This window comes from Exophiala dermatitidis (genome assembly GCF_000230625.1).
Source record: "Exophiala dermatitidis NIH/UT8656 unplaced genomic scaffold supercont1.5, whole genome shotgun sequence".
Taxonomy (NCBI): Eukaryota; Fungi; Ascomycota; class Eurotiomycetes; order Chaetothyriales; family Herpotrichiellaceae; genus Exophiala; species Exophiala dermatitidis.
This window is the reverse complement of record NW_008751650.1, coordinates 872,675-895,635: the sequence shown is the minus strand read 5'-3', so window position 1 is coordinate 895,635 and position 22,961 is coordinate 872,675. Positions and strand designations below refer to the sequence as shown.

General features: G+C 52.2%; 2 protein-coding genes across 3 annotated transcripts; one reads left to right on the top strand and one right to left on the bottom strand.

Moving 5' to 3' along the window:
• Positions 1-108: 108 nt before the first annotated feature.
• Positions 109-14,679, bottom strand: HMPREF1120_05921 (uncharacterized protein; the record flags this gene model as incomplete). Its single annotated transcript, XM_009160113.1, has 1 exon — positions 109-14,679. The coding sequence occupies one exon, from the start codon at positions 14,677-14,679 to the stop codon at positions 109-111; it is 14,571 nt and encodes a 4,856-aa protein (XP_009158361.1).
• Positions 14,680-15,240: 561 nt separating this feature from the next.
• Positions 15,241-21,931, top strand: HMPREF1120_05920. 2 transcript variants are annotated; one of them, XM_009160112.1, is made up of 5 exons: positions 15,241-15,621; positions 15,676-16,318; positions 16,373-16,525; positions 16,572-20,613; positions 20,662-21,931. In XM_009160112.1, the coding sequence occupies exons 1-4, from the start codon at positions 15,542-15,544 to the stop codon at positions 18,348-18,350; spliced, it is 2,655 nt and encodes an 884-aa protein (XP_009158360.1). In that variant the 5' UTR covers positions 15,241-15,541; the 3' UTR covers positions 18,351-20,613; positions 20,662-21,931. The 2 variants fall into 2 exon arrangements, with proteins under 2 accessions (XP_009158360.1, XP_009158359.1); XM_009160111.1 differs by having other exon boundaries at positions 16,572-21,931.
• Positions 21,932-22,961: the final 1,030 nt, after the last annotated feature.

Genomic DNA, 22,961 nt, shown 5'->3' with positions numbered 1-22,961 from the left:
GCGTCTATCTATCTATCTATCTATTCCTCTCCACTGGTCAACGTTGGCAGTTTAGCAACGGAAACGCCCAACTAGAGGGCAAGACATAGTATTACAATCTAGTCTCCATTAACCCTGCACATCGATGACACTTCCAAACCAGCCCTTCAGCGCCGTTGCCAGCACACCAGGCAAGTCTCTCACGTCTCTGACGACCAGATAATAAGGGAAAGGGAAATCCTCGAGGTACCTCTTTGTGCGGACCCTCATTTCAACAGGACCACCATCAGCACCGGCTGCGGAGTTCGGATCGGGCTCGAAGACGGCCTCTTTGAGATCCAGGATGCTCTCTGGGCCGGCATCGACAATGACAAAGACGATGACGATTTTCTCGGCCTGGGCCTGGCGGACGAGGCGGGCGATGGCCTCGTGGTCCGAGCAGTGGCCGTCACTGACGACGAGCTGCAACTGCCAGAGGTCCTCGGACGCCGAGTGACCCTTAAGACGGGCGTCGCGGAACAGCTGGATACTCTGGCGCACCAGGTTGCGGACGTTGGTGCCGCGCTGGGCGAAGCTGAAGGCGCGGAAGACATTGGGTCCGGACTCGGAGGGCGAGAAGGGCGTGCCGAACGGGTGCGCAACAGTGATATTTTCCTGGTCGCCGAAACCGACCACGCACAACTCCCCTACCTCCAGCATCGACAGGGACTTGGTCAGCATGGCCAGCGTCTCGAACGCCAGCAGGTCCGCCCCGGACTCGCTCATCGATTTGCTGTCGTCTACGGCAATCATGATTTGGTAGTTCCGCTTGCTCGGCACGGAGCGTCGCATCCAGATCTTGTCCCGCTTGTAGTTGGACGCTATGTACGGGATGATGCGCTTGATGTTGAGCCGCTTGCCTGTGCGGTAGTCGCCCCGGAGCTTCGTGGCCGTTGTCGGCGACAGGATCAGCCGGAGCTGCTCGGTCAGGACGAGTGAAAATTGATGCGTGACGGCTGAACAGTGGTTCCATAGCTGTACCGCGTCGGACGTGCTGGTCGGAGGCGACGTCTCGGTAGGTTCGTTCGGCTGCAGGTCCAGGTGTTCAATTTCTGGGGCTAGATCGTCCGAGGCAGCGTCTGCCTCTGTTGCCGGATTGTCTTGCTCATTGCGGCGGGTTTCCTGGCCGGGAATGAACCCGCCGGCGCCTGTTGACTCTTGTGTCTTTGGCTGCGCCTGCAGACGATGGAGCCGTTCAGCCATGTTATCTGGTGCTTCCGTCTCTGGAACGTCGGGAAGCTCGGTGTCTTCGTTAATGGGCACGTCTTCGTCTTCAATAGCTCTGCTCTGGTCAAGGTTTTGAGCCTCGTCGCCGGCAGCGGCGCCCAAAGCCTGTGCATCTCTTTCAGCCTCGTCTTGAACGTGCTCAAAATCAACATCAGCCATGTCAACATCATTATCTCCGTCTGCTTCTTGATGCTCGTCAGATGCAGGCAGGATTTCGCGCTTCTGATGATATTGGTCCAGTACATCGGCTAGCTTCCGCAGACCTTCGTTCTGCTGGCGCTCGAGCGTATCCGCTCGGCCCGACCCCTGTTCAACGGCACCAGTGCCTGTCTCGCCCTGCTCTTGGTTCTCAGGAGCCTTTCCCGGCCGTGACTGCTGCGGATCTGGCTCTTTGTCGGATGGATTCATCCCTTGCAGGTTCTGGTCCGGATCCACAGAGTCCTGGATCTCGTTGGCGGCTCCGGTTTCACCACCAGTGGGTTCGTCCATATCGTGCGCTTCGTCGTCCTGACGGGTGTCATGTTTGGATTGCTCTTCGTCCTCTTTGTCAGAAAGCTGATCTTCCACGATCTCGTCATCTTGAGCCGTACCCCCGTCGAGTTCTTCCTGGTCGGACGTCACCTCTTCAGGGAGGTCAGCCTCATCCCTAGACTCCTCTGACATTGTGCCGTCATCCTTTTCCACGCCATCGACCTCTTCCTTGGCCGCTTCATCAATAGCAGAAAGCTCATCCATGCCGTCATCCGAGATGTCATCCTCTTTCATCTCATCTTCCCCGTTCAACTGAAGCTCCTCGGGAAGCTCTAATGCCTTCTCATTGTCCAAATGTGGATCCATGTTTTCAGCCTCAGGTCGTTCCCCGCCGTCAGTCTCATCGGGTCCTTCCTCCTCGACTTCGTCACCCTCCAACCCGTCCATATCCTCCCCTTCTGGCTGCTGTCCATCAGCTGCTGTCTGATCGTCCGATTTCTTGCCCTCTGCCTTGTCATTTTTCAGCTCCTTATCTTTCTCGGATTCGTTCTTCATATCATCCCACATCTTTTCGTCCACAGCTGAGGGATCGAGGTCGTCGACTGAGCCGGTCTCCTCATCAATCTCGTCGTCTCCTTCCTCGTCCGAGCCATCTCCGTCCTTGTCTTGGCCCGACTCCTGCTCACCTTGATCTCCTGTGTCACCAGCAAGATCGTCGTGACCCATGTCGATGGCATCTTCAGCATCCTCAATCTCATTGTCTGGCTCCTCTTTTTGACCTGACTGGGCTAGCTCAGAGAGGTCCTCGTCATCTCCAACATCCTTACTGATGTCTTCGGCACCTTCTCCCTCACCGAGACCGGTTCCGCTCTCGAGCTTTCCAGACTTCTCTTCCCCTTCGCTAGGCTCCGAAGGTCGACAGAAGCCCTGGCTGGCGAGTGTGGTAAAAGACCGAGCCAGTTGCAGGGCTAGCTGACTCGTTTCAAGATGGAGAGCCGCTTGCTGCCGGTGGAGATGCTCCAGAATGTGATAATACTGTTCAATGATGGGCAATGCCACACGTACTAAGTTGCTGATTGTGACAAGACCGCGTGGGTTGCACGAGTGGACTTTTGCAAGTAATTCGGCAAGGCCAGTGCTAATTGTCCGTGGCTGCAGGGATCGCACGGCTCGTGCAAAATGCCCGTCGAGTTTTGAAAGCCAGCTCTGGTCCTCGACTGTTTGCGGTAGGTCGTGCTGAGAAGAGGACAATCTTTGCAACGCCACGAACACTTGATCAAGCAGGTTTCGGAGGTCATCATCGAATGATTCCACACCCATATCGACCACGCCATTGGTGGTCTTGCTCTGAGCTGTCGGCAAATGCTCAACCCAGGGAATGATTTGCCTGAGAATGAATTCAACCCGAGGCTCCTTGATTTTCCACTCCCTCAGGGTCAAGCCGAGCTTCGAGAGGGTTTCTGATGTCTGTTCCACTAAGGAGTATTCATCCTTCGTCTGCAGTCCTACGGGCATCAAGGGCAAATCATCAAGTTTGCTCCTTATCTCTCTTACTTGGCCGCTGTAGGAATTTATCGACTCGATCAACTCTTTGACCTCAAACCCAGCACTTTGTGCTTGAAAGTCCAGGAGTCGGACAGCCAGAGTCAAGATCTCACCAAGCCATGCAAGACGGAAGCGAAGTTGTTCGCTTTCTGCTGAAGTTGTGGTCACACTCAGCTTATCAGGCGACCATGTCTGGAAGGAACGAAGCGTTGAAACTTGATCGTTCAACTCCCTCAACTCCTGGCTTGAAGAGGCAATGTCCTGGCGTTGCCGTATAGTGAGATATAGCAAGCCTTCCAATAAACCTACACTGCGATTGATTTCGCCTTCGGTGAGGTCATCGGAATGGGCAACCCTGGCAGCGCGGACCTCGGACATCGCGTCAAGTAGATCGTGAAACGAGTTGTCGGCCGCAGACACATCTTGGGATGCATTGTCCACCAAAAGATCCGGCGACGAAGAGAGTACACTCGCCATTGAAGACTGCTTTTCGAGCTCAGAGGTTGGCAGATTTCTCCTGATACCCATCTTGCTGACTGCCTTGAGGGTCTCTGTAAGAAGGCGTCGCTTTCTCTCCTGCAGATGCCGGACAAAAGCAGCGTTCTCATCTGTTAGTGCGGATGGTGTCTGTGCCCTCAACTCTTTGATCGCATTGAGCAGATCCTCGCGGAACGACGCCAGCTCAAGGTGGGGTTGCAATTTGGCACAGCTGCTTGAATAGAGTCGACGCATGCTCTCAACGGCTCCTAGTGGGTTGACCAATCGTTCTGGTCGACTTTCCCACCCTGCAACTAGCTCTCGACATTGTTTTTGCGCCGAAATGACTGCTGTCTTGTCGACGAAAGGCTCACTTACCGTCCCCAAAGTTTCTTCTGTGCTTTGTACAGAGTTTGCATCTTCAGCTGTCTTGAACACGGTCACAATTTGATTCAAAAAGTCGCGGTACTTTCTGACGATCTTGAACAGCTTGTGATGGGACCGTCGAGCACTGTCACGGAGAGCGGTGACATTGGTATCTTTCCAACTGGCCAACTTGATTTGCTCGTTCAAGGACTTCTCAAGGTCGGCACGGCCATTTCGAAGGGAGGCGGCAACATTTGATTCGTATCTCCGATAATGTTGAATGACATTGGCCACACAATTCCGAACTGGCAGCAACTGTTTTTCATGGCGTGTTATGTTGATTAGTAAAGTTTTGAGTGTCGAAAGCAGTCTTAACCTTGACGAATATTGACCTAGAGTCGTCGTCTTGAGGAACTCTTCCAAGGTTCGAGCGAGCGACGTGCAGTAAGCTTGAAGTTCTTCATTGTCGCCGGCCAGCCTCGTTGCGTTGTAGACCACTGCTTCATACGCCACAAAATACCATGCTTTTGCATCTGCCTCATGTCGAATTTGTTCGTCGTCCAGAAGCCTGGACCAGGAAAGCAGTTCCAAGCGTCGCCAGCTGATGACCAGGCTGGAGAGCTGCTCGATAAGGGAGCTGACGGACCACTCACGGCTGGCCACACTCTGCCATTGTGACACCATTTCATAAAGCTTTTCAGTCTTCGTCAGCAGCTTAGCAACCGGGTCTTTCATGCTCAAATGCCAGATCTCTCTGCAGAAAGACAGAACCTCTGCCGGCACAGCATGCTCCGGCCATCTCTCGGAAATCTTTTGAAACCTTGCTTCGACGTGACGGACCAGGTCCAAGAGTTTTTGTGTCTCGATCACATCGCAGTCTGTGTATATGTTGAATCGGGCGTCCGATCGGCGGGTGTTGAGTCCCGTAAGCTCGGATTTCATCTGCAAGAGAATTCCGGGCAATAAGTCGGTAAATCCTGCTGCGGCGTCCTCACGCTCGCCAGCCTGTATCTCGGGGATAACTCTCATTGCCCCTAGGATGTAATTCTCTAGAGCTTTTGAGGGATCGTCGACACCGTAAATCTGTTCATGTGCACCAGCCAGCTGCACGGCAATCGTGCGCGCATCATACGATTGAGAATCGTCAGTGGTCTTTGTTTCCAAATGATCGAACTGCGGAAACATGTCGTTCATCTCGTGAAGCTCATTCTCTTCCTCCTTCTCCCCACCACCGCGGTAGGTATAATATCGAGAGCGGATAGCAGATTCAGCTTGACCACTGGTGAGGTAAGCTTTCCAGTCTGTGTAAAACTGATTCAGTAGACTTAGCAAGCCGTGAGATTCTGGAAAGGCATGCTTTGCGAACAGGTTCGTGGCCACCCCGGCGTATTTTAACCAGAGCAGCTGGAGTTTACGTTGTGCCACGAGGGGAGCGTCCCAAGCCAAGAGATCTTCGGGAGAGGCGCCCAGCAACGGGGTGTGTCTGATAACGACCTGTATCGGGCCTTCACTGGGACTTGAAACAGCCGTTGCCGACTGCAGCTCTAATGCAAGAGATAGAGTTTTCAAGAACCACTCAATGGGTTTCACGAAATCATCGTAAGCGCGGTTTGAGTGCTCAAGGCGCTCGATAATAACTGCCAGATTTTTCTTGCCATGGGCGCTGGACCACTGAGCCATCCATTCCGATGTACCTGGTTGAGGAGAGTCGACAGAATGGACTGGGGCAACAACATTTGCGATCCTGGTGAAAACTTCCTGGAGTTTCGGGAGCTCAGTGCGGCTTGGTCTTATCACAGTTGGAGGCGAAGCTGCAGTTCCTAGGTCGTGCGCCTCCTGTTCTAAGATTCGAATGACCAGACTGGTTTCCTGGCCCAGGACAAGCCGGTGGAATACTTTTTGGCCATTTATCCTGCGGTGCAGCTCGTTGATCCTCCTTTGTTGCTGGCCATATGCAATGTGTGGGAGGACGGCTGGATCGAATGCTTTATCTGGTACCATCAGAATTAAACCAGCCAGCGATAACTTGATCAGACATGTTTTGATGTCGTCTATGGAGACCGGACGGCGACCAGCCAGAATTTGTACAACCGGCAGGAGGTAGAGATGGAAAACGTCTCGGAAATATGCCCTGTCCTGTCCGTCCAGAACAACAGGATTCGTCTGGGAGAGACTAGCAAGGCTAGCCAGATCCACTGAATCGAAGGCAACAAGACACTCTCTAACCTCTTCTGTAAGGAAATCCCGGTGCACAGACACGAGACCGGACAACAGAGTGTGGATGTTCCCAACGAGAACTTCGGTTACTCTGTCAAAACTGACTGGAAATGAAGTCGTGGCCTTTATCAAGGTTGATAATTCTTCTTTGGCATGGTTGAGCGCGCCAAGTGGTTGATCTTGGACTTCGCACAATCCTCTAATGAGGTCCAGCCCAACGCGTCCATGATCGGTCACAACGGAAGCATCCAACGAGGCGATCTCGGACAGCGAAGCAGTCACTGACATGTCGTCTCCAATGGTAAGCAGCTTCCTCTTTGATTCTGGTACGAACATCTCCAGAATGCTCAAAGTCCCGGAGTCAGTCTGCCCACTTTGTAACTTCAACACCTGATAAATATAGTTGAGCACCTTCTCAAGTTTGCCTTGCAGGAAGAAGCCTCTCTGTGACTGCTCTTCAAGCATTGCAACTGCCCCTTGCAAAGCCGTGATAGATGTGTCCGGGTGGTCGGATTCCACGATTGAAGTATAGGTGGCCTGTAACTTGGACCTCAGGGCCGATAATGTGGCCCTGGAATCGGGAAGATAGCGACATAGTTTGTCGAACCTGAGGATCAACTCTTCTAGGCCCAGTTGCGTTTCAAGCTGTGACATGGATTTTGCGGTCTTGGGTTGGAAAGGCTGCCACATGAGCTGCAGGCTCAAGCCGGTCCTGAGCCCGCCCGCATGCAGGGAAAGGATTTGCAAACACTTCGAGAATATCCTTGCCAATTCTTTAAAGTTGACCTGCAGTGAACGAGCGAGGCTGAAGCCGATCTGTAAATACGCATGCATCAATGCAGTGTCCAAGGACTCCGTGTTAGATCTGTCCACCAGATCTTGGGCGAAGAGAAGCATACATTCGATGGCCTCTACCGATTGTGCATCAAGGCTGGCACTAGGACCACTCTTCACGCTCGACGACAATTCTGTAAGGAGAGAATTGGCAAACGTGGCAATCTGAGGAACTGTATCCAGGCGTTTCTTGTCGTGAGTGAGAGCTGTCGATTTCTGAAGAACTGTCTGCTCTTTAAGAGGTATGGCCAGACGCGTGGAGCAGGCATCCCTCAGTTTCGCGCGGATATCCTCTGCACGGCGACAGACGTACCAGCCTCGAGTGAGAACATCAATAGGCACGTGGCGCAAAAAGTCAATGCCACGCAGCCCATCAAGAAGAATCCATGGTTCGTTTAGCGTAATCAACTGAGGAAGTCGAGTGGAAGCCAGAACATCAACTGGAACAAATTGGGGCAGGACCTTTTCATCAAGTGCTGACCTCTTGCTGAGCTCCATTGCAAGTATGGGAGAAGCTGCACCAACGGGCAGGTCATTCACACTTTCCACTGCTAAAGCCATCTCTTCCAATGATAAATTGTCCACGAAAGACTCAACAACTGCCTCTTCTGAGTACACTTCGCAGGATGCTTCATGCATGTATCGCAGGCGAGCGACAGATGACGTGTAGGGGTATTGAATGGCTGGTGTGTCAACTTGCTCTTCTGGTACATTGCCCACGTAGACCTCCAACGACCGATTTCGCATCGCCCGTGAGAGTTCTCCATATTGTGGATCGAGAGTGAGGAAGATTCGGAAGTCCTTATGTGGTATGATCACTCTAGCGTTACTGCCAGTATTGTGCTGCTCGCTGACAGAAAGCGTGCCATCTGGTTCTAGAAGTGAGTTGAGCCGGTCGAGAACAGACGGGTTGCAAAGATTGGCATTGTCGAGAACGAGCCAAGAACCTCGCTCTACGGCGTCAACGAGAATGCCGTCGTTCCAAACAAAGCGCGAGTAGGAGGCATCAGCAAAATCAAGCAGATCTGACAGACTGGCCACAACATCTGTAAGTTCTGGAAGGGTCTCACAAGCAGAGGACAATATTCGTTGAAGGGCCGAGGCGTCCATGTCTTCAGACTGTAACCTGTCCCATAGCTCTAACAGCTGGGCCTTGACTGTTGTTGGCCTGGAATCTCTCAAGGCGTTGGCAAGGTCATGTCGAATAGCCTCTTTGGCCTTCCTCTGGCAGACAACAATGTCGCGACGGGCATCATATTGCTCAAACCCGCCCACAAGGTCGAGTGTGTCCACGTCCGCGTTCATGGAAAATTCCACGAGTTCAGCGCCAGATATAGCGGCAAGGAACCGAATGACGGAGGTTTTCCCGGAGCCAGATGGCCCGGCAAGAATCACAGGCCATCTCTTATTGATAGCAGTGATAATGGATTTGGCCGCGGGCAAATGTGCAACCGGTAGTGCAAGGTTATGTGCCTTTGTCTGCTGTAAGATCTCGTTTCTTGCAAGAGTAGAAGTCCCAAGCTGTAAAGCTGTTGTGGCTAAGTCGCTGTAGAAGCTCTCAGGAGGCGGAGCGGAGAGATTTGCGGGTAATAATGCCAAAACGTGTTCCTTCTGAGCAGCAGTTCGGAATCGTTGCACTGCAATAGTGCGGAAGTGATACAAAGGAGAAAGCGTTGGCTGGCCTTCGCATAAAGTAAGCCAGCGGTCAACGTCCCGAAGATTGAATTCCCATGGCCCTCCAAGACCGAAGGCTGGGACACGTGAGATTGCACGCTCAAGTTCGTAAATCGAGTTTATCACCAAGCCCAGTTGATCAACCGGGATATTTGAATACTTGTGCTGGCAAATCAGCATCAAATCCTCCTTTCGGAAAGAGTCCGCGTAGACGACTGTGAAACGATTGACGAATGACGCTGGAAGACCTTTACGCCCCCCACCCTGATGATGAGGATTTTGGGCAGCGAACAAGGTGAATTCGGGATGGCATGTGAAAGACTTGTCCAGCTCAGCAATATAAACTTCTCGCCGGTGATCCAGGCAAGAGTTGAGACCTTCCAAAACAGACTGAGACGCCAGGTTCATCTCATCCAAAAGGACCCAACCCCCATTTTGCATCGCGTCCAGGAGCGGGCCGTTCTGCCATGAAAAGTTCCCGAGTTTCTCATTCTCAGCAGGCGTATCCGCCCCGAACAGATCCATCAAGTCAGTCTGGTCCGACAAGTTAATCCGGGTAAATTGCTTCCCCGAAGCTCGAGCAAGAGCTGTGACGATGGCGGTCTTGCCAACACCAGGACTTCCTTCTAGGAGAATTGGCCTGGGCATCTGCAGTGCACGAACAATCCTCATGGTATTTTGTAGAGTTGTTGGCGCGCCAAACACAAGGTCTGGCTCTTGTCGGGATTGGATCTCAGCGCAAGGGAGTAGGTACGGTCCCACGTAAAGACCTTGGGTGGTGATATTCAGCTCCGGCGTCTCCTGATAATTTGAATAGACATCAATTTTGACAAGAGTTTGGAGATGTTCCAGACATCGCCGTCTTGCTTCATAGAGATCTGCAGAGCCTGTTGCTGTCATGCCCGCTGGATTTGCGCCTATAGAATCCACATACACCATGAAGGCGCCCTGAGTGAAAGCTATGCTCTCTTCCAAAAAGGCAGTGTGATTGATGAAACCCGCCCAAGCCAGGAGATCGCGTAACGGGACGGCCGTGGACGTAGTGTTGTGGAAGTTTCTCCGGAACCACATAGCGAAGTCAAGCATTGCAGGGGCAAGGTGCTTTCTCTGCACACTTAGCTTGTTTTGAACAATGGGTATTATGTCCGCTTCATTTGACAAAGGAGGGACCCAGATCTCTGTTAAGCGGTTACGGAGTGCCGCTGACAATTCCCGTTTCCCATAATCACCTCCGGGATTCATGGTGGCCAAGAACTGGAAGGTCGGTTGCGCAGTGACGAGGTTATCCACCGATCCTTTTTCCGCAAGTAAAATCGTCCGCGAAGGCTCCAGTGCGCTGTTCAAGCGTTCGAGTACGGAATCATCAGCCAGCGAGATTTCGTCGAGCAAGAAATGCTCACCAGCCTTCATGGCCCTCACGAGGCTGCCATCAGACCAAGTAAAGAGGGACTGGTAAGCTGCGATACTGGATTTGGTCCGCTGCACAATGTCTGGGTCCAGATTTGAGGTGTCCATCCTGGCAAATTCTGCTGTGAGCTGCTCCATACTGAGATCCTCGTTCAATGAGTTACTGGTGCCTGCTGAGACCAAAGAACCCCAATTTTCTCGCACCCTATTTTCCAATTCGGAGCGATTGCGAACAGGCCGTTGTGAACCTATTAGATCACTGGTTTCGGTGTTCGTGTGTGCATTGTAAATGCGGAGAGGTCGTCCAAATGCTTCGCTCACCACCTGGCAGATTTGAGTCTTCCCACAACCAGTCTCCCCAACCAAAAGAACAGGCTCATTGTTCTTGAGCGCCTCGGAGACCAGGACGAAGAGTCGTCTCATCGCAGAGGTCCAGACAATAGTCCCGGGGCTCTGCAGGGGTTGCGGTATTGCTGATGGACCATACAACGAGTTCTCATCAATAACCACTTTCATGGTTTCTTCAATGGTTCTCTTGACAACAGCGCGCTCAGCAGGATCTCTTACCCGTTCCCCCAGAAGCATGAATCCATGATTTGCCAACTGTTGTCGATCATTCATAGGCCGTGCGGCCCATCGGAACAGATCACGCAAGGTAGCAAAGCTATTCCGCTGTTCGAACAATCTCGTCGACTGTCTCTGCAATGACAGCCGTTTGTATACGGCAACAATTTGACTGCAAAAAGAAGGTGCGAGCTGTGCACGTTCCCTGAGGATGATCTCCAATTCATCCTCAGGGATATCGTCGAAATGAAGCTCCAAGAAGCGGTTTCTGAACGCCCGAGACAGTCTTTTTCTTCCTCCATAAAGCCCAGCAGGGTTCTGCGTGGCAAAGAGCATGAAATTGGGATGTGGTCGGACGATCTCCTGGGATTCTGGTATCAGTAATTCCCTGTTATCATCGAGCAAGCGGTTGAGCGCCTCTAAAACGTCGCTTGGGGCAAGGTTTAATTCGTCGAGGACTATCCAGTGACCTTGGCGGAGCGCATCTACCAGGACGCCTTCTCGGTACACGAGCTTTCCATCGGCACCTGAATCATAGCTTCCAAGGTATTCCTGCAGATCGGTGTGTTCGTGGTTATTGATCCTCACAAATTTGTTACCAGACAGCTTCGCCAGGTATTCCACCATGCTAGTCTTGCCAGCGGAAGTTGGGCCTTGAAGGAGGATGGGGAAGCGTCGCATAGAGGCAGCTCGAGCAAGATTGAGCAGATTGCGTTCCACCGATGGTGTACGGATGTAATGTGGCTGAAGGTCAGGGCTCATGGGCCCTTTCTTGACTAAATGATGGCGGAAAGACACGTACTCGTCTGCGTCGTATGGCAGTTTCGGTTGTTGGCCAAGGAAGGATTTCTTATTTTTGACATTGGATAGCAAGTGCTTCTCCAGGATCGGAAGGGCCAAATTCTCGGAAACCCTGCTCAGCACCGTGAAAAAGCTCATTGCAAAACCTTCATACATAGCACGTCGAAGACCATGGCTGGCACTATGTTGCGAAACGTACAAAAGGCAGCGAACAAGCGAGCGAATGCTGAAGTGTGGAATATCGCCCGCTCCGTCAGTCAACTTGTTCTCGTGATTAAGCTTCTTGAGGTCAAGATAGGCATTTGCGAGATCGAGAGCAGCGCGTTTGTCGTTATCCAGTTTCGTTCCTAGATAAACGCGGATAATCCTTGTAAGGTCATCGACATCGCTATCACCAGAAGGTACATAGATTTCGGTGAAACGAGATCGTAAGCCTGGTGCAAGGTCCTTCTTCCCAGCATCTGTTGCCGGGTTCATTGCGGCAAAGATGCGAAAGTTCGGATGAGCAACAATGGATTCAATGTTGCCGGCTTCGGTGAGAAGAAGGGTTGGCTTGTCATCATCGCCATTGTTTAGAAGACTTACGATGTGGTCCAGAGTGTCAGGGGACGCTAGGTTGATTTCATCCAGGAGAACCCACTCGCCGTCGCGGACAGCTTGTACTAACCGTCCTTCAACGAAAGCAAATGTCTGATTTTTATTTCCATGGTCAACCTGCGCACGGATTCTGTTCAGGCTTTCAGCAAAGTCGGACCACCTTTCGCGCAAGGCCTCATATTTCGGGGCAGCCAGCTTTCGTCTCTTGGTGGCATGGACGGACCCGGGTGTCATAGAGGCTCCAGACGTGCCACTCAATGATGCCTCTGCCATTTGTACAGCTTCGCTCCATAAGATAATCAACCTTTGCCAGTTTTGCCTTGCAATCGATTTAGAAACCGCCACCTGAAATTTCTCGTTCCGTTTCGTCGAGAACGTGTCATCAAACAGTACATTGAACTTCTCCAGCAATGGGAGCATTAGAGATCTGGTGGTGACCGGTTTCAAGCCACCAAGCAAGTCGCTTGACTCACTTTGCTGCGAAAGATTCACCACGGTTAGGGTTTGCCCAACAAGTCCCGCGACATACTGTATCAAAGTGGTTTTCCCAACACCCGTCTCGCCCACTAGTAGGCATGGCTCAGCACGGCTTGCTCCCGCAGAAATGCGGCTGAGTGTTCTCTGAGCGTGCCTGGTAAGGGCAAACGGGGCCTTGCTCGCCGGGCGACGGTGGTGGGAGACCCGCTTTAGCGTGCTTCGACCGATGATAATTTCTGAGCTCGTCTCCGTGATAGTTGTCAAAGCTTCGTCTAAGCAATGCCGCATCTGTTGTGGCGATATGCCCATTTCTCGGGCAATGCAAGCAGCAACCAAATCATGGGTGCTGTCATCATTCAGGTAGCCGGCATAGCAGTCGACAGCGTCACTGAAAATGTGAAGGTTCACAGATTCTGGTAGGCCTGCTGACGGCGATGTCGATGAATGATCCCGAAGCCGCTTATCCACCCTTCGCGACCACTTCAGTAAGTCCCGCAGAGAGGGTGTCCTGGTTTGCAAAGCTTTGAGAGAGTGCTCATCTCGGTAGAGATCACAAAGACGACTGTGAACTCGTAAAATTGTGGGAATGAAGACGACCGCGCCTGGATATCGCAAGCGGAGCAATGATTCAATTTCTGACATCTCGTAGTCCATGATATTGACTGTAGACCATAATCGAGGGCTCAGAAGCCAGGAGTGACGCGAACTCGCAGGAATCGGAGAACGGCTGGCCGTCTTCAGTGTCGCAAGTATGCGGAAGCCGTACCTTGGGTGAATCTTCTCCTTCCGGTTTGGGAGGAACAACTCACCATTCTCAAGAATTGGACGAAGTACCCCCATGACTTCAGCAGGGGCACGGTCAATATCTTCGATTAATACCCACCTGCCCTGTTGGATCGCTTTGGTCAAAACACCCGGTTTCCAAGTAAAGGAGTTGCCATTTGAAGACGACGTGTACACTCCCAGCAAGCTCTTGGCATCTGTCTGCTCATTGATATGCAGAGTAACCATAGATGAGAGCTTGTTGAGGAGTCTGCCAGCTTCATGAACAAGCGAGGTCTTGCTCGATCCCGCCGACCCACAGACCAACACCGGACGACGATCCAACAGGCAGCTGGCAAGCCGGTTCAAATTGCGCGTCGCTGTAGGGGTTAGAACGAAACGGGATGCCGATGAGTCCTCCAAGGCAGCATTGCGGGCAAGAAGGACCCCGCCAACGTCGGCTGTTCGCGGAGAAAGACTGTCAGTGCTGAACTTCCGTTTCCATGATGAAGCAGAGGCCACTCGCCAGTGCTCCTCAACATTCTTCACCTCTCCAGAGACGTCCCTCCACCTCCTCTCCTCCCAGAGCTTGAGCAACCGGTAATCAGTTCTCTGTCCTTCCCAGTGTCCCCAAATTGGGCCCTTGCCCACGTAGGACTGAACCAGCTGCTCAGAGAGAGCGTCCGCCAAGTGCATAACCACGCATAGACATTGTATAGCCAAATACCGCAGTGGAAGAGAATGATGGTGGAGGAAGGAGGAGAAGAACATAGGAGAAGAGCTCTCAGCAAGGATCTCCGAATCAAAAGACAGAAGCCGGAATAAAGCGAGTAGAAGCATGTGAAGCCTCTCCTCAGTCAGTTCGGAGGAGCGGCCTTCCACAACCATAACATGACTCTGCATCGGTTCTGACTGCAGGAGAAGCGGCACATAGTGGCGGAGGTATCCCGCGAAGGGCAAGATCCTAGCCAGACATGAAACTGCGAGGATCGCTTCATTGAAGTCGGACGAAGACGAGTCGATCCACCTCGATACCAATTCGGGATACACGCCCTTGTAAAGCGGGAAAAGGGTGTCTGCGTGCTGGATCGAGCGGGTTGCGCGTGCCAGCGACTCTAAATATTGAGAGCCTGTAGATTGAGACAATACGGACCGCAGCTCTGTCGGTACCCTCTCAACCAAGGAGGGCTCTTCATTGAGGTACGAATCCGCCCATGAGCAGTATACTGCTATGTCGTCCATGGTGGATTGGGTCGCGGCTGTTCCATCGCAGCCCATCGCAGCAACACCTATCCTACAGAAGCACAAACTCCTGTGACGATGTGCCTAAGGGCGATGGATTGCAGTCAGTCGCCTTGGCCTCGAAGTTCGCCTTCACAAACCTCTTCAACTCGAACATCGCTCTTGGCGTCGAAAATTTAGCCAAGAATTCTAGCGCGGCAAATCCGCTGGATAGTGGAGCAAATCATTTCCTTTTAAAGTTAGTGCAATGCAGCCTTTTGAGGTGCCTCAGCCTTGTCATGGCTCGCAATCCCAGCCTTGCGTAATAGGTGTATTAATATACAACGTTGTAGGCCGTCCATAAGTCAGGCATCTAATTGTACCTGTAGGTAGGGTGGCCTTTAATAACGCAGGGAGCAAGTTAGATGTAGGTCGTTTGAAAAACCTCAGAATTGGTCCTACAACAGTGCTGCCTCAATTTCCGTGGTGTTGAAGCTGAGAAGGGGAATCTGGTTCTCGAGGCAGGCAATAATGAAACACTCTCTTTTCTTCTATTCGCCAAAAAGCAGGCGGATGAAGTAGGAATCTCTCACCTGTAAAATCCCTCTCGGCATTCGAGCTTTTCTGCACTGCAGAAGGCTCTCCGTGGACGCCGTGCACTGCAGGGCGTTATATCAAGGTGACCGCGGCGGAGGAATGCCAAGCTCACCCCCTGGTTCGTGAATCCGAGTCGCGTATAAGGTAAACTTGAACTTGAACCACTTTAAGGTCCGGGCGCGCAGTCAGCCAAACCTGCAGTTGCGGGCACCGAACCTTCATTGAGCCTTTGCAAAGCTGATGAGCTGTGCTTTATGGCGAAAGTGATCTCTTGAGTCTGGCTACAATGCCTAGCCCTGAGAGGCACGATAGCGATCAGTCAGATCTTGAACTCTTCTCCGCCGACGACGCGGTCCCCAGATCATCGTAATTGTCCCTCTGTTAGGCATATAGACTGAACCACCCTGACCAGACCTCCAGGAACTTGGCTGCAAAGCGGTCCGATCATGCTTCTCCCTCTCGGTCGACTCATCCACTTTCTCCCAATTCCTTAGACCTAAATACGCAGCCCTCCTCGGACCCGCCTACAAGACCCGACTCTGATGGTACTGGTCAGCGGGAAAGCGCTGCAATAGGAGAGGCAGGATACTACAATACGGCGGGCCAACCGCGAACTGACAAAGAGCCCTCCGACTGGTATGTTGAGGGGCCCGGGCGCAGAGTTGGTTACGATGACCTGACAGCCATCGATTGGATCTACGAGTATACGAAGGAGCGCCAACGGCTAAGGGCGCTGCTGGCATCGAGTAACAGCCTCGTCGGCCACCTCAGGCAACTGTTAGACGCGAGCCATGTCTGGGTCGTGCTTGTTGCTTGCGGAATTTCTGTCGGCTGTGTTGCAGCGTTCATCAACATTGCCTCAGATTGGCTGGGAGACATCAAAACTGGATTCTGCCAATCGGGACCTGGCGGCGGGCAATTCTACCTAAACAAACAGTTCTGCTGCTGGGGACATGACGACCTATCTCAATGTCAAGATTGGACGCCATGGCCATCTGCATTAGGGGTAAGAGGTGGTGGGGGTCAATACCTGGTCGGGTATATCTTCTTTGTTATTTTCTCGGTATGTACATCGCGGGCGATCCACTGGCGGGAGCTAATGTTTCAACACCAACAGATCATGTTTGCAGTCTCTGCAGCCGTCCTTGTCAGACACTATTCTGTGTACGCCCGGCACAGTGGAATCCCGGAGATCAAGACTGTCCTCGGTGGCTTTGTCATGAGGCGTTTTCTGAACGCCCGGACTCTCATTACAAAGTCTTTGGGTTTGGTAAGGCTCCTGACCGCTTCGAAATAATATAAACTCACATCAAAAGTGTCTGGCGGTGTCCTCTGGCATGTGGCTAGGGAAAGAAGGACCTTTCGTCCACCTTGCATGCTGTTGTGCCAACCTTATCATGAAGCCATTCAAGTCTTTGAGTCAAAATGAGGCACGGAAAAGGGAGGTGCTCTCAGCTGCTGCCGCATCAGGAATTTCAGTCGCTTTCGGCTCGCCCATTGGTGGGGTCCTCTTCTCACTCGAGCAGCTATCCTACTATTTTCCGGACAAAACTATGTGGCAGTCATTCGTTTGCGCAATGGTGGCGGCAGTGACTCTTCAGGCGCTGAACCCATTCCATACTGGAAAAATTGTCCTGTATCAGGTCACTTACACGACCGGATGGTACGCCTTCGAGCTTATACCGTGCGTTCTTCTTGGTATCATTGGGGGCGTGTATGGAGGCATGTTCATCAGGCTGAATATGCTGTTCGCACGTCTCCGGAGCGCCGAAAGCTACCCACTTCGCAACAAACCAATTCTGGAAGCTCTGATTGTCTCAGCTATCTCTGCGGTCATCAACTATCCCAACCCGTTCATGCGGGCACAGCTTTCCGAACTGGTGTATTATCTGTTCGCTGAATGTGCCACTATCGGCAACAACGATATCTTCGGTTTATGCAAAGCGACGACGACTGGGGCCCTGTCAATGGCATGGCTCTTGATCGCCGGAGCCATCCTGGGATTTTTATTGTCTAGCATTACATTTGGATTGCAACTCCCTGCTGGAATCATACTGCCTACACTGGCTATAGGCGCGCTCTACGGACGGACTCTGGGAGTTCTCGTAGAACTTCTTCACAAGCATTTTTCAACGTCTGTTTTATTCGCAGCATGTGAGCCTGGCGTACCCTGCGTGATACCAGGCACTTATGCCATCGTGGGTGCTGCATCAGCATTAGCAGGAGTCACGCGACTAACGGTCTCTATCGTGGTGATCATGTTCGAATTGACGGGCGCACTTTCTTACGTCTTACCAATTATGATTGCCGTGATGCTGGCAAAATGGATTGGAGATGCCCTGTCTCCTCATGGAATCTACGAGTCCTGGATTCATTTCAAGGGATACCCTTACCTTGAGAGTAACGAGGACGCGGATATCCCTCATATTCCTGTCGCAAGCATCATGACCAGGATAGAAGATATGACATGTTTAGACGGCGGTCGGCCATATACTGTGGAAGATCTGCAAAATATCCTCCGGACCACACCTTATCGTGGCTTTCCGGTGGTATTGTTTCGGAAGGCTGAGCATTCGATCACTGATTCAAGATCGAGGTCGCTTTCATCACATGCTAACACGCTTCTGGGTTACATCTCTCGCACTGAACTTTCATTTGCTTTGGAGCAGATCAAGAATAACGGCAACCGAGCATCGGACACAAGGATGGGTCATATTGATCCGAATGGACTCTGTTATTTTACCTACGACCCGGAAATTGCTTCTTCTGGAAGCATAGATTTACGGCCTTGGATGGACCAGACACCAATCACATTGAATGCGAACAGCTCCCTACAGCTGGCAGTTCACATGTTTCAAAAACTTGGGCTACGATATCTCCTCCTGGTCCAACGGGGAGGGCTTCATGGCATTCTGACAAAAAAGGACGTCTGGTGGATTCTCTCAGCAGCCGGATGCGACGAGAAAGCGAGAGATCTCATGGCAGACGTGGGAGTGATTCAGGACCCAGCCACAGAAGACGACACAGATGAAGCGAGAGGACTTCTCCAGACTGAACCGGAATCCAGCCTTGATCAGCATGAGAGAAGGGGCTGATTCACCTTGATTAGAAGCTCTTCTACTTCGCTCTTGTACACCGCGAAGTTATTGAAGACTGCGGTCACAATGGAGTGCTGATGATAGAAGCTCTTCTTCATCAAACCCAAACGGTCGCAAAGATGCGGTCGCGTGACGATTTCAGGCTATATCCACATCGAAAGCGAGGTGTTCTATCTGCGAGTATCACGCTACTTGACCAAAAATGGAGCCCGCTTTGCTACTATGGTTGCTGGCTGTAAAAGGGCCCCCTGAGATTTTATAAGCGAGCTCTGTCCGCAGCGATGATTTTCCAGCAACTTCATGCCTGGCTGGCATGATGGAGGAAACGGAGGCAGCACTGCATCAGGGGTTCAGTTCCGGCGCCATTTCCACGCCGATCATTGCAGGTGGGGACATGCAATAGTAATGTCGCTTAGAAGACAAAAGATTCGAAGAGGCAACACTCCTGAGCACATGGCCACTGGGACTTTCCCAAGGCCCACGACCCAGCTGCCACGAGGTGAAGGCGCAATGATCCATCGTCAGCGAGCACGGGGGGAGCGCTGGAAGTCATGCCAGTCAACCGGGCTTCCCCAGTCTGGTTTGCTCTTGGGGCGGTCATCATTTCGGCTTGCTTGCGGGAGAGCGATCATATCCAGTAGTGCCAGCCAATGGCTAACCCCGTATCGAGCAGTGCTCAAGGCCTAAGGAATCTACCAGTTGTACAGAAACCGTCTGTCGAAGATCAACCTGGAATATTATTGCCTCCAATCACTTTGCACCACCATTCTGGATGTCACAGCGGCCAAGATCAGTACTCGCTGTATCCTTTTACCGGTGATGTTGGTGCTGCTAGAGGTGGGCAATCTTCCAGGTCGTCGTACGCCTCTCCCTAGCTTTGGGCCTGAAGAGGCGCCACGCTCCGTCCTAACGTCTTCGGTGAAACCAGCAGAAAAACACTGGTTTGGCAAGTAACCACTATGACCGAAAATGACCGAACGTGGCGCTTTGTCTTGCCCGAGACGGTCCACTCCTTCAAGTCCTCCAACCGCTCCTGCTAGTCTCTCCAAGAGCGTGGTCTACTACTACTGCTTCGGTGAAAACATACCATAGCCACATGGCAATTTTGGTCGAACGTCCTCCACGAACTCACTTCCAGTCTCGGTCTAGCCTTCATGTTGTCTCTCTACCGCGAGAGGCGGTCCGCCTAGCGTGCTTCTGCCGGCTTCTAGCGGATCATACAAGACGGGCATTATTGGGTGACGCCCAATTCGACCAGCCCCATATTGCCAGAACTTTCAACACCAGATGAATAATAGTGAGCCCCTTTCCTTATCATCTATGACTAGCTGGCCGACGGGAATCTCTTTTCTAGGAGGCTGCAGTACTGCTAGTCGTAGGCCGGTCTGTCGCCAGCTCTTCCCTCTGGGCTAAGGGATCTAAGTCGTGATTCTTCGACGCAGCAGTATCTCGCTTCATGGAAAGAGTCCGAGTGAGGCACAATAATAATGAAAGACCAACAAGGAAGTGGCCCTCCCCCACCTCGCGACGCATTCGGGCCGGAATTCGTCCTTGAGGTTTAGGTAATGGGCGTTGTTTACCTCAGCCCCGTTCCTTCTTTTTTGGCCGAAACACCTGAACGAGCCAGCAATATACTGTACTATAGGAAATACCGGCCGTCTAGGCGAGCTGGCAGTGCTTACCCCGTTATGTGTGACATGAAATCACCACAATTTTTAGATGCTCTGCCATAAGCTGCGGAATGAATCCCTTTGGAGGGAGATGGATTGGAGAGACACCTGAAGGGCCAAAGGAATAGCCCGCTATACTTAATCTACTACATCTTCTCGCATTGGCCCATATCTCCGGATCGCCATCGAAGCTGTCAAAGACCATGATCTACTGGTGGGCTCTACCAAGCTGTCATCCCGCAATGTCTCTTGGGACCAGTGATTTCCAAGAAAGTGCTGGACCCGGCTGGTGGAGCTTTATCTACATTGTATGGCCGATGGGGCAGTGGGCTGCAGTGGGCTGCAGTGCGAAAAACTCACAACAGACAAGGCGGCTGTCCAGTTGCTCCATCTGCTGTCATTTCTCGTTGTCGATCTTCTGTCTTTGACGTACAACTTGTGGACATGGCTTCTTCGCATATGCCGCCTTGCATGATGTGCGGTCCCTCGGCCTCCACGACCTCTCAAAAAAGAAAAAGGCTACTAAGGTATCGAAAGCAGAAAACGTCAAGCATTCGGTAGCAAAGGCGACGTCGGTGATTTCTACCTATGTATGCACCGTGGTGGACTGCATCTGATTCCGTCACTAAAATGGCTAGTGGCTGAATTGGCGAAGCCCTTGTGTTGCAGTATTAGGAAGAATGCGCGAGCGCCCACTTCTCTTCTTCATGCAGGTCTGCAACGGAGCTTCAGTGGCTTTGCCCTTGTTTGAGGCCGACCTCCTCGGTTTCTCCGTAAGTGCTAACGAGGAGTCATAATCACTGATGGTGTCTATGCAGCGCCCCTCAGGACGACGCCGTGGCACGGAAGCCAATGTTTGAACATTGTAGACCCCGGCATGGGTCAATGTCGTGCTACCAATGAAAAAGTGCGAGGCTGCTCCCTCAGCCGCTCTCCCGGCTTTCGCTGACGTGCCACGCACGTGGTTGCAACTGACACGGTGAACGACGGCTGCAGATTCGCTGCTGCAGAGGGTGTCGTACGTGATCCAGGAGGCCATCTTCTTGGTGGCCGCCTTCTGGGGTGGATGATGCCGATGACAACTTACGTTGTACAGGCTGCTTCTTTTTACACTTTCGCGAAGCGAAGCGTGGACGACTTATGCAAGCCATGGACAAGTGCTGACGATCAGTACCGGAACAGGATTTGGTTCACGGACGACAATGCACGAACCATCTGAACAAACATCCTCTCGCGCAAAAGAGGCACTAATACTGAGTGCCGCCGATTGTCATTACTCAGGTGGCCTGTCCGAGTCTTGAGAGCTACCATCACTCGGGATGATTACAAGGAGCACCGACGACTCTGGGTGCCACATCCTGAACCAGCTGTCCGGATCATTCTCATACAACCCGGGCGTTATGGTGCCAGGTTTCCGGCTCTGTGACTGTTTCAGCTCTCTCGATACTAGGGTCCAAGGCCTTCAACGGCTTTTCCACATTGCTGTCCAGTACAGTATCTCTGTGAAGGCGTTTGCTGCAACGTTCAGCTTCTGCAAGGAACTCCTGACTTAGCCTGAAACGGACTGTATGAACGTATGCGAGCAGTGCTGGCCGTCTCATCAGAGACCTTGCCAGGGTCAAGGCTGTCTTCCTAGACTTCGAAACACCAGAGGCTCAGTCAAGATCGCAGATACTACGGCTTTTCACAGGCCACCTCCTGCACCTCAGAAGGCACTTTATCACAACCTTTGACCCGTGTTAAGTTCTAAGCGGAAGTATAGGTAGTGACTGCACCTCTGTCTTTCTTTACCAAGCGTATGCGGCGGGAAGATTGCAAGCCATGACCATCATGATTGGTGCCGTTAGGCTTCCTGGCTTGCCTTACTAGGTGGCGCCGGTACCTGCGAGGTACTGCCCGCGAACCGAAAGACATGGTTTCTTGGGGATTGAATCAACCAGGGATGCTCCTGGCATGTTTCACTCATTCCATGGCTTGACGGTTCAACGGGCGAAAGAGACGCTGCATCACTAGTAGCTAACTGTCGGGTTGTCGGTTTGGAAACTTGCTTCTTTTGCCGATTACGACATACCTGGTACGATTCAACCACAACTTGAACGTGTTTCTTGCGCGTGCGAGTGCCGCTGTGTGCCGGGACAAAACGTGCGCCTCGATAACGCCTCTGTCATGTTCCCCTGTATCGACGAACTGAAAGCAAGATCATGGCACATGCGGTTGGGTGATCTGTGTGGTCGAGAGGACTGGCCAGGCCGCTGATGACGCGCTCAAGAATGACCAGTCTCGCCTCGCTTCGTCTCGTCTCGTCTCGTTGTTAGAGTGAGGAAGCAGCCGGCCGGGCCCAGGACAGGCCACAGTGAAGTTTTCACACTGCACCTTTCCAGAAGCGATGTGCCACTGGCATTGTATGCAACCCCACCTCGACGCTTGCTTCACGGACAAGAGTGAGATGAGAACATGAACTGAGCGAGCTTGATTACAGGCTCGGACCTGCAGCTAACGTACTAGGTCGAGGTAGTCGATTTGCCCGGAGCTTTACCTAACAATACAACGTTCCTTGGTGTTCTGAGGCAGGCACCTGTCAACTGTAATTGACGGCGAGTGCCATCAAGGGTGCATTGTGGAACCGGGTTACCATGCTACTGACCAGCCACGACAGGGTGATCCCTGACGTTCAACGTCGTCGGCCGATGCTCGAGCCCAGACTCTACAAGACCTGTCAATAGTACGCATGTATCACAGGTCAACTGGTTCCAGGTAGGAGTAAGTGTTGATACTGCGAACTTTTCAGGCACCGTCACAATATCGAAGTGATCAAATTGAACATAATGCCGTGCAACGTGCAACGGTGGTGGATTGTCTGCCGGTGACGACCGCCGGCCGTGGCATGAACGTGGTACAGCAGGAGACATACGGCTTGGAGCATGAGGAAAACCCATTT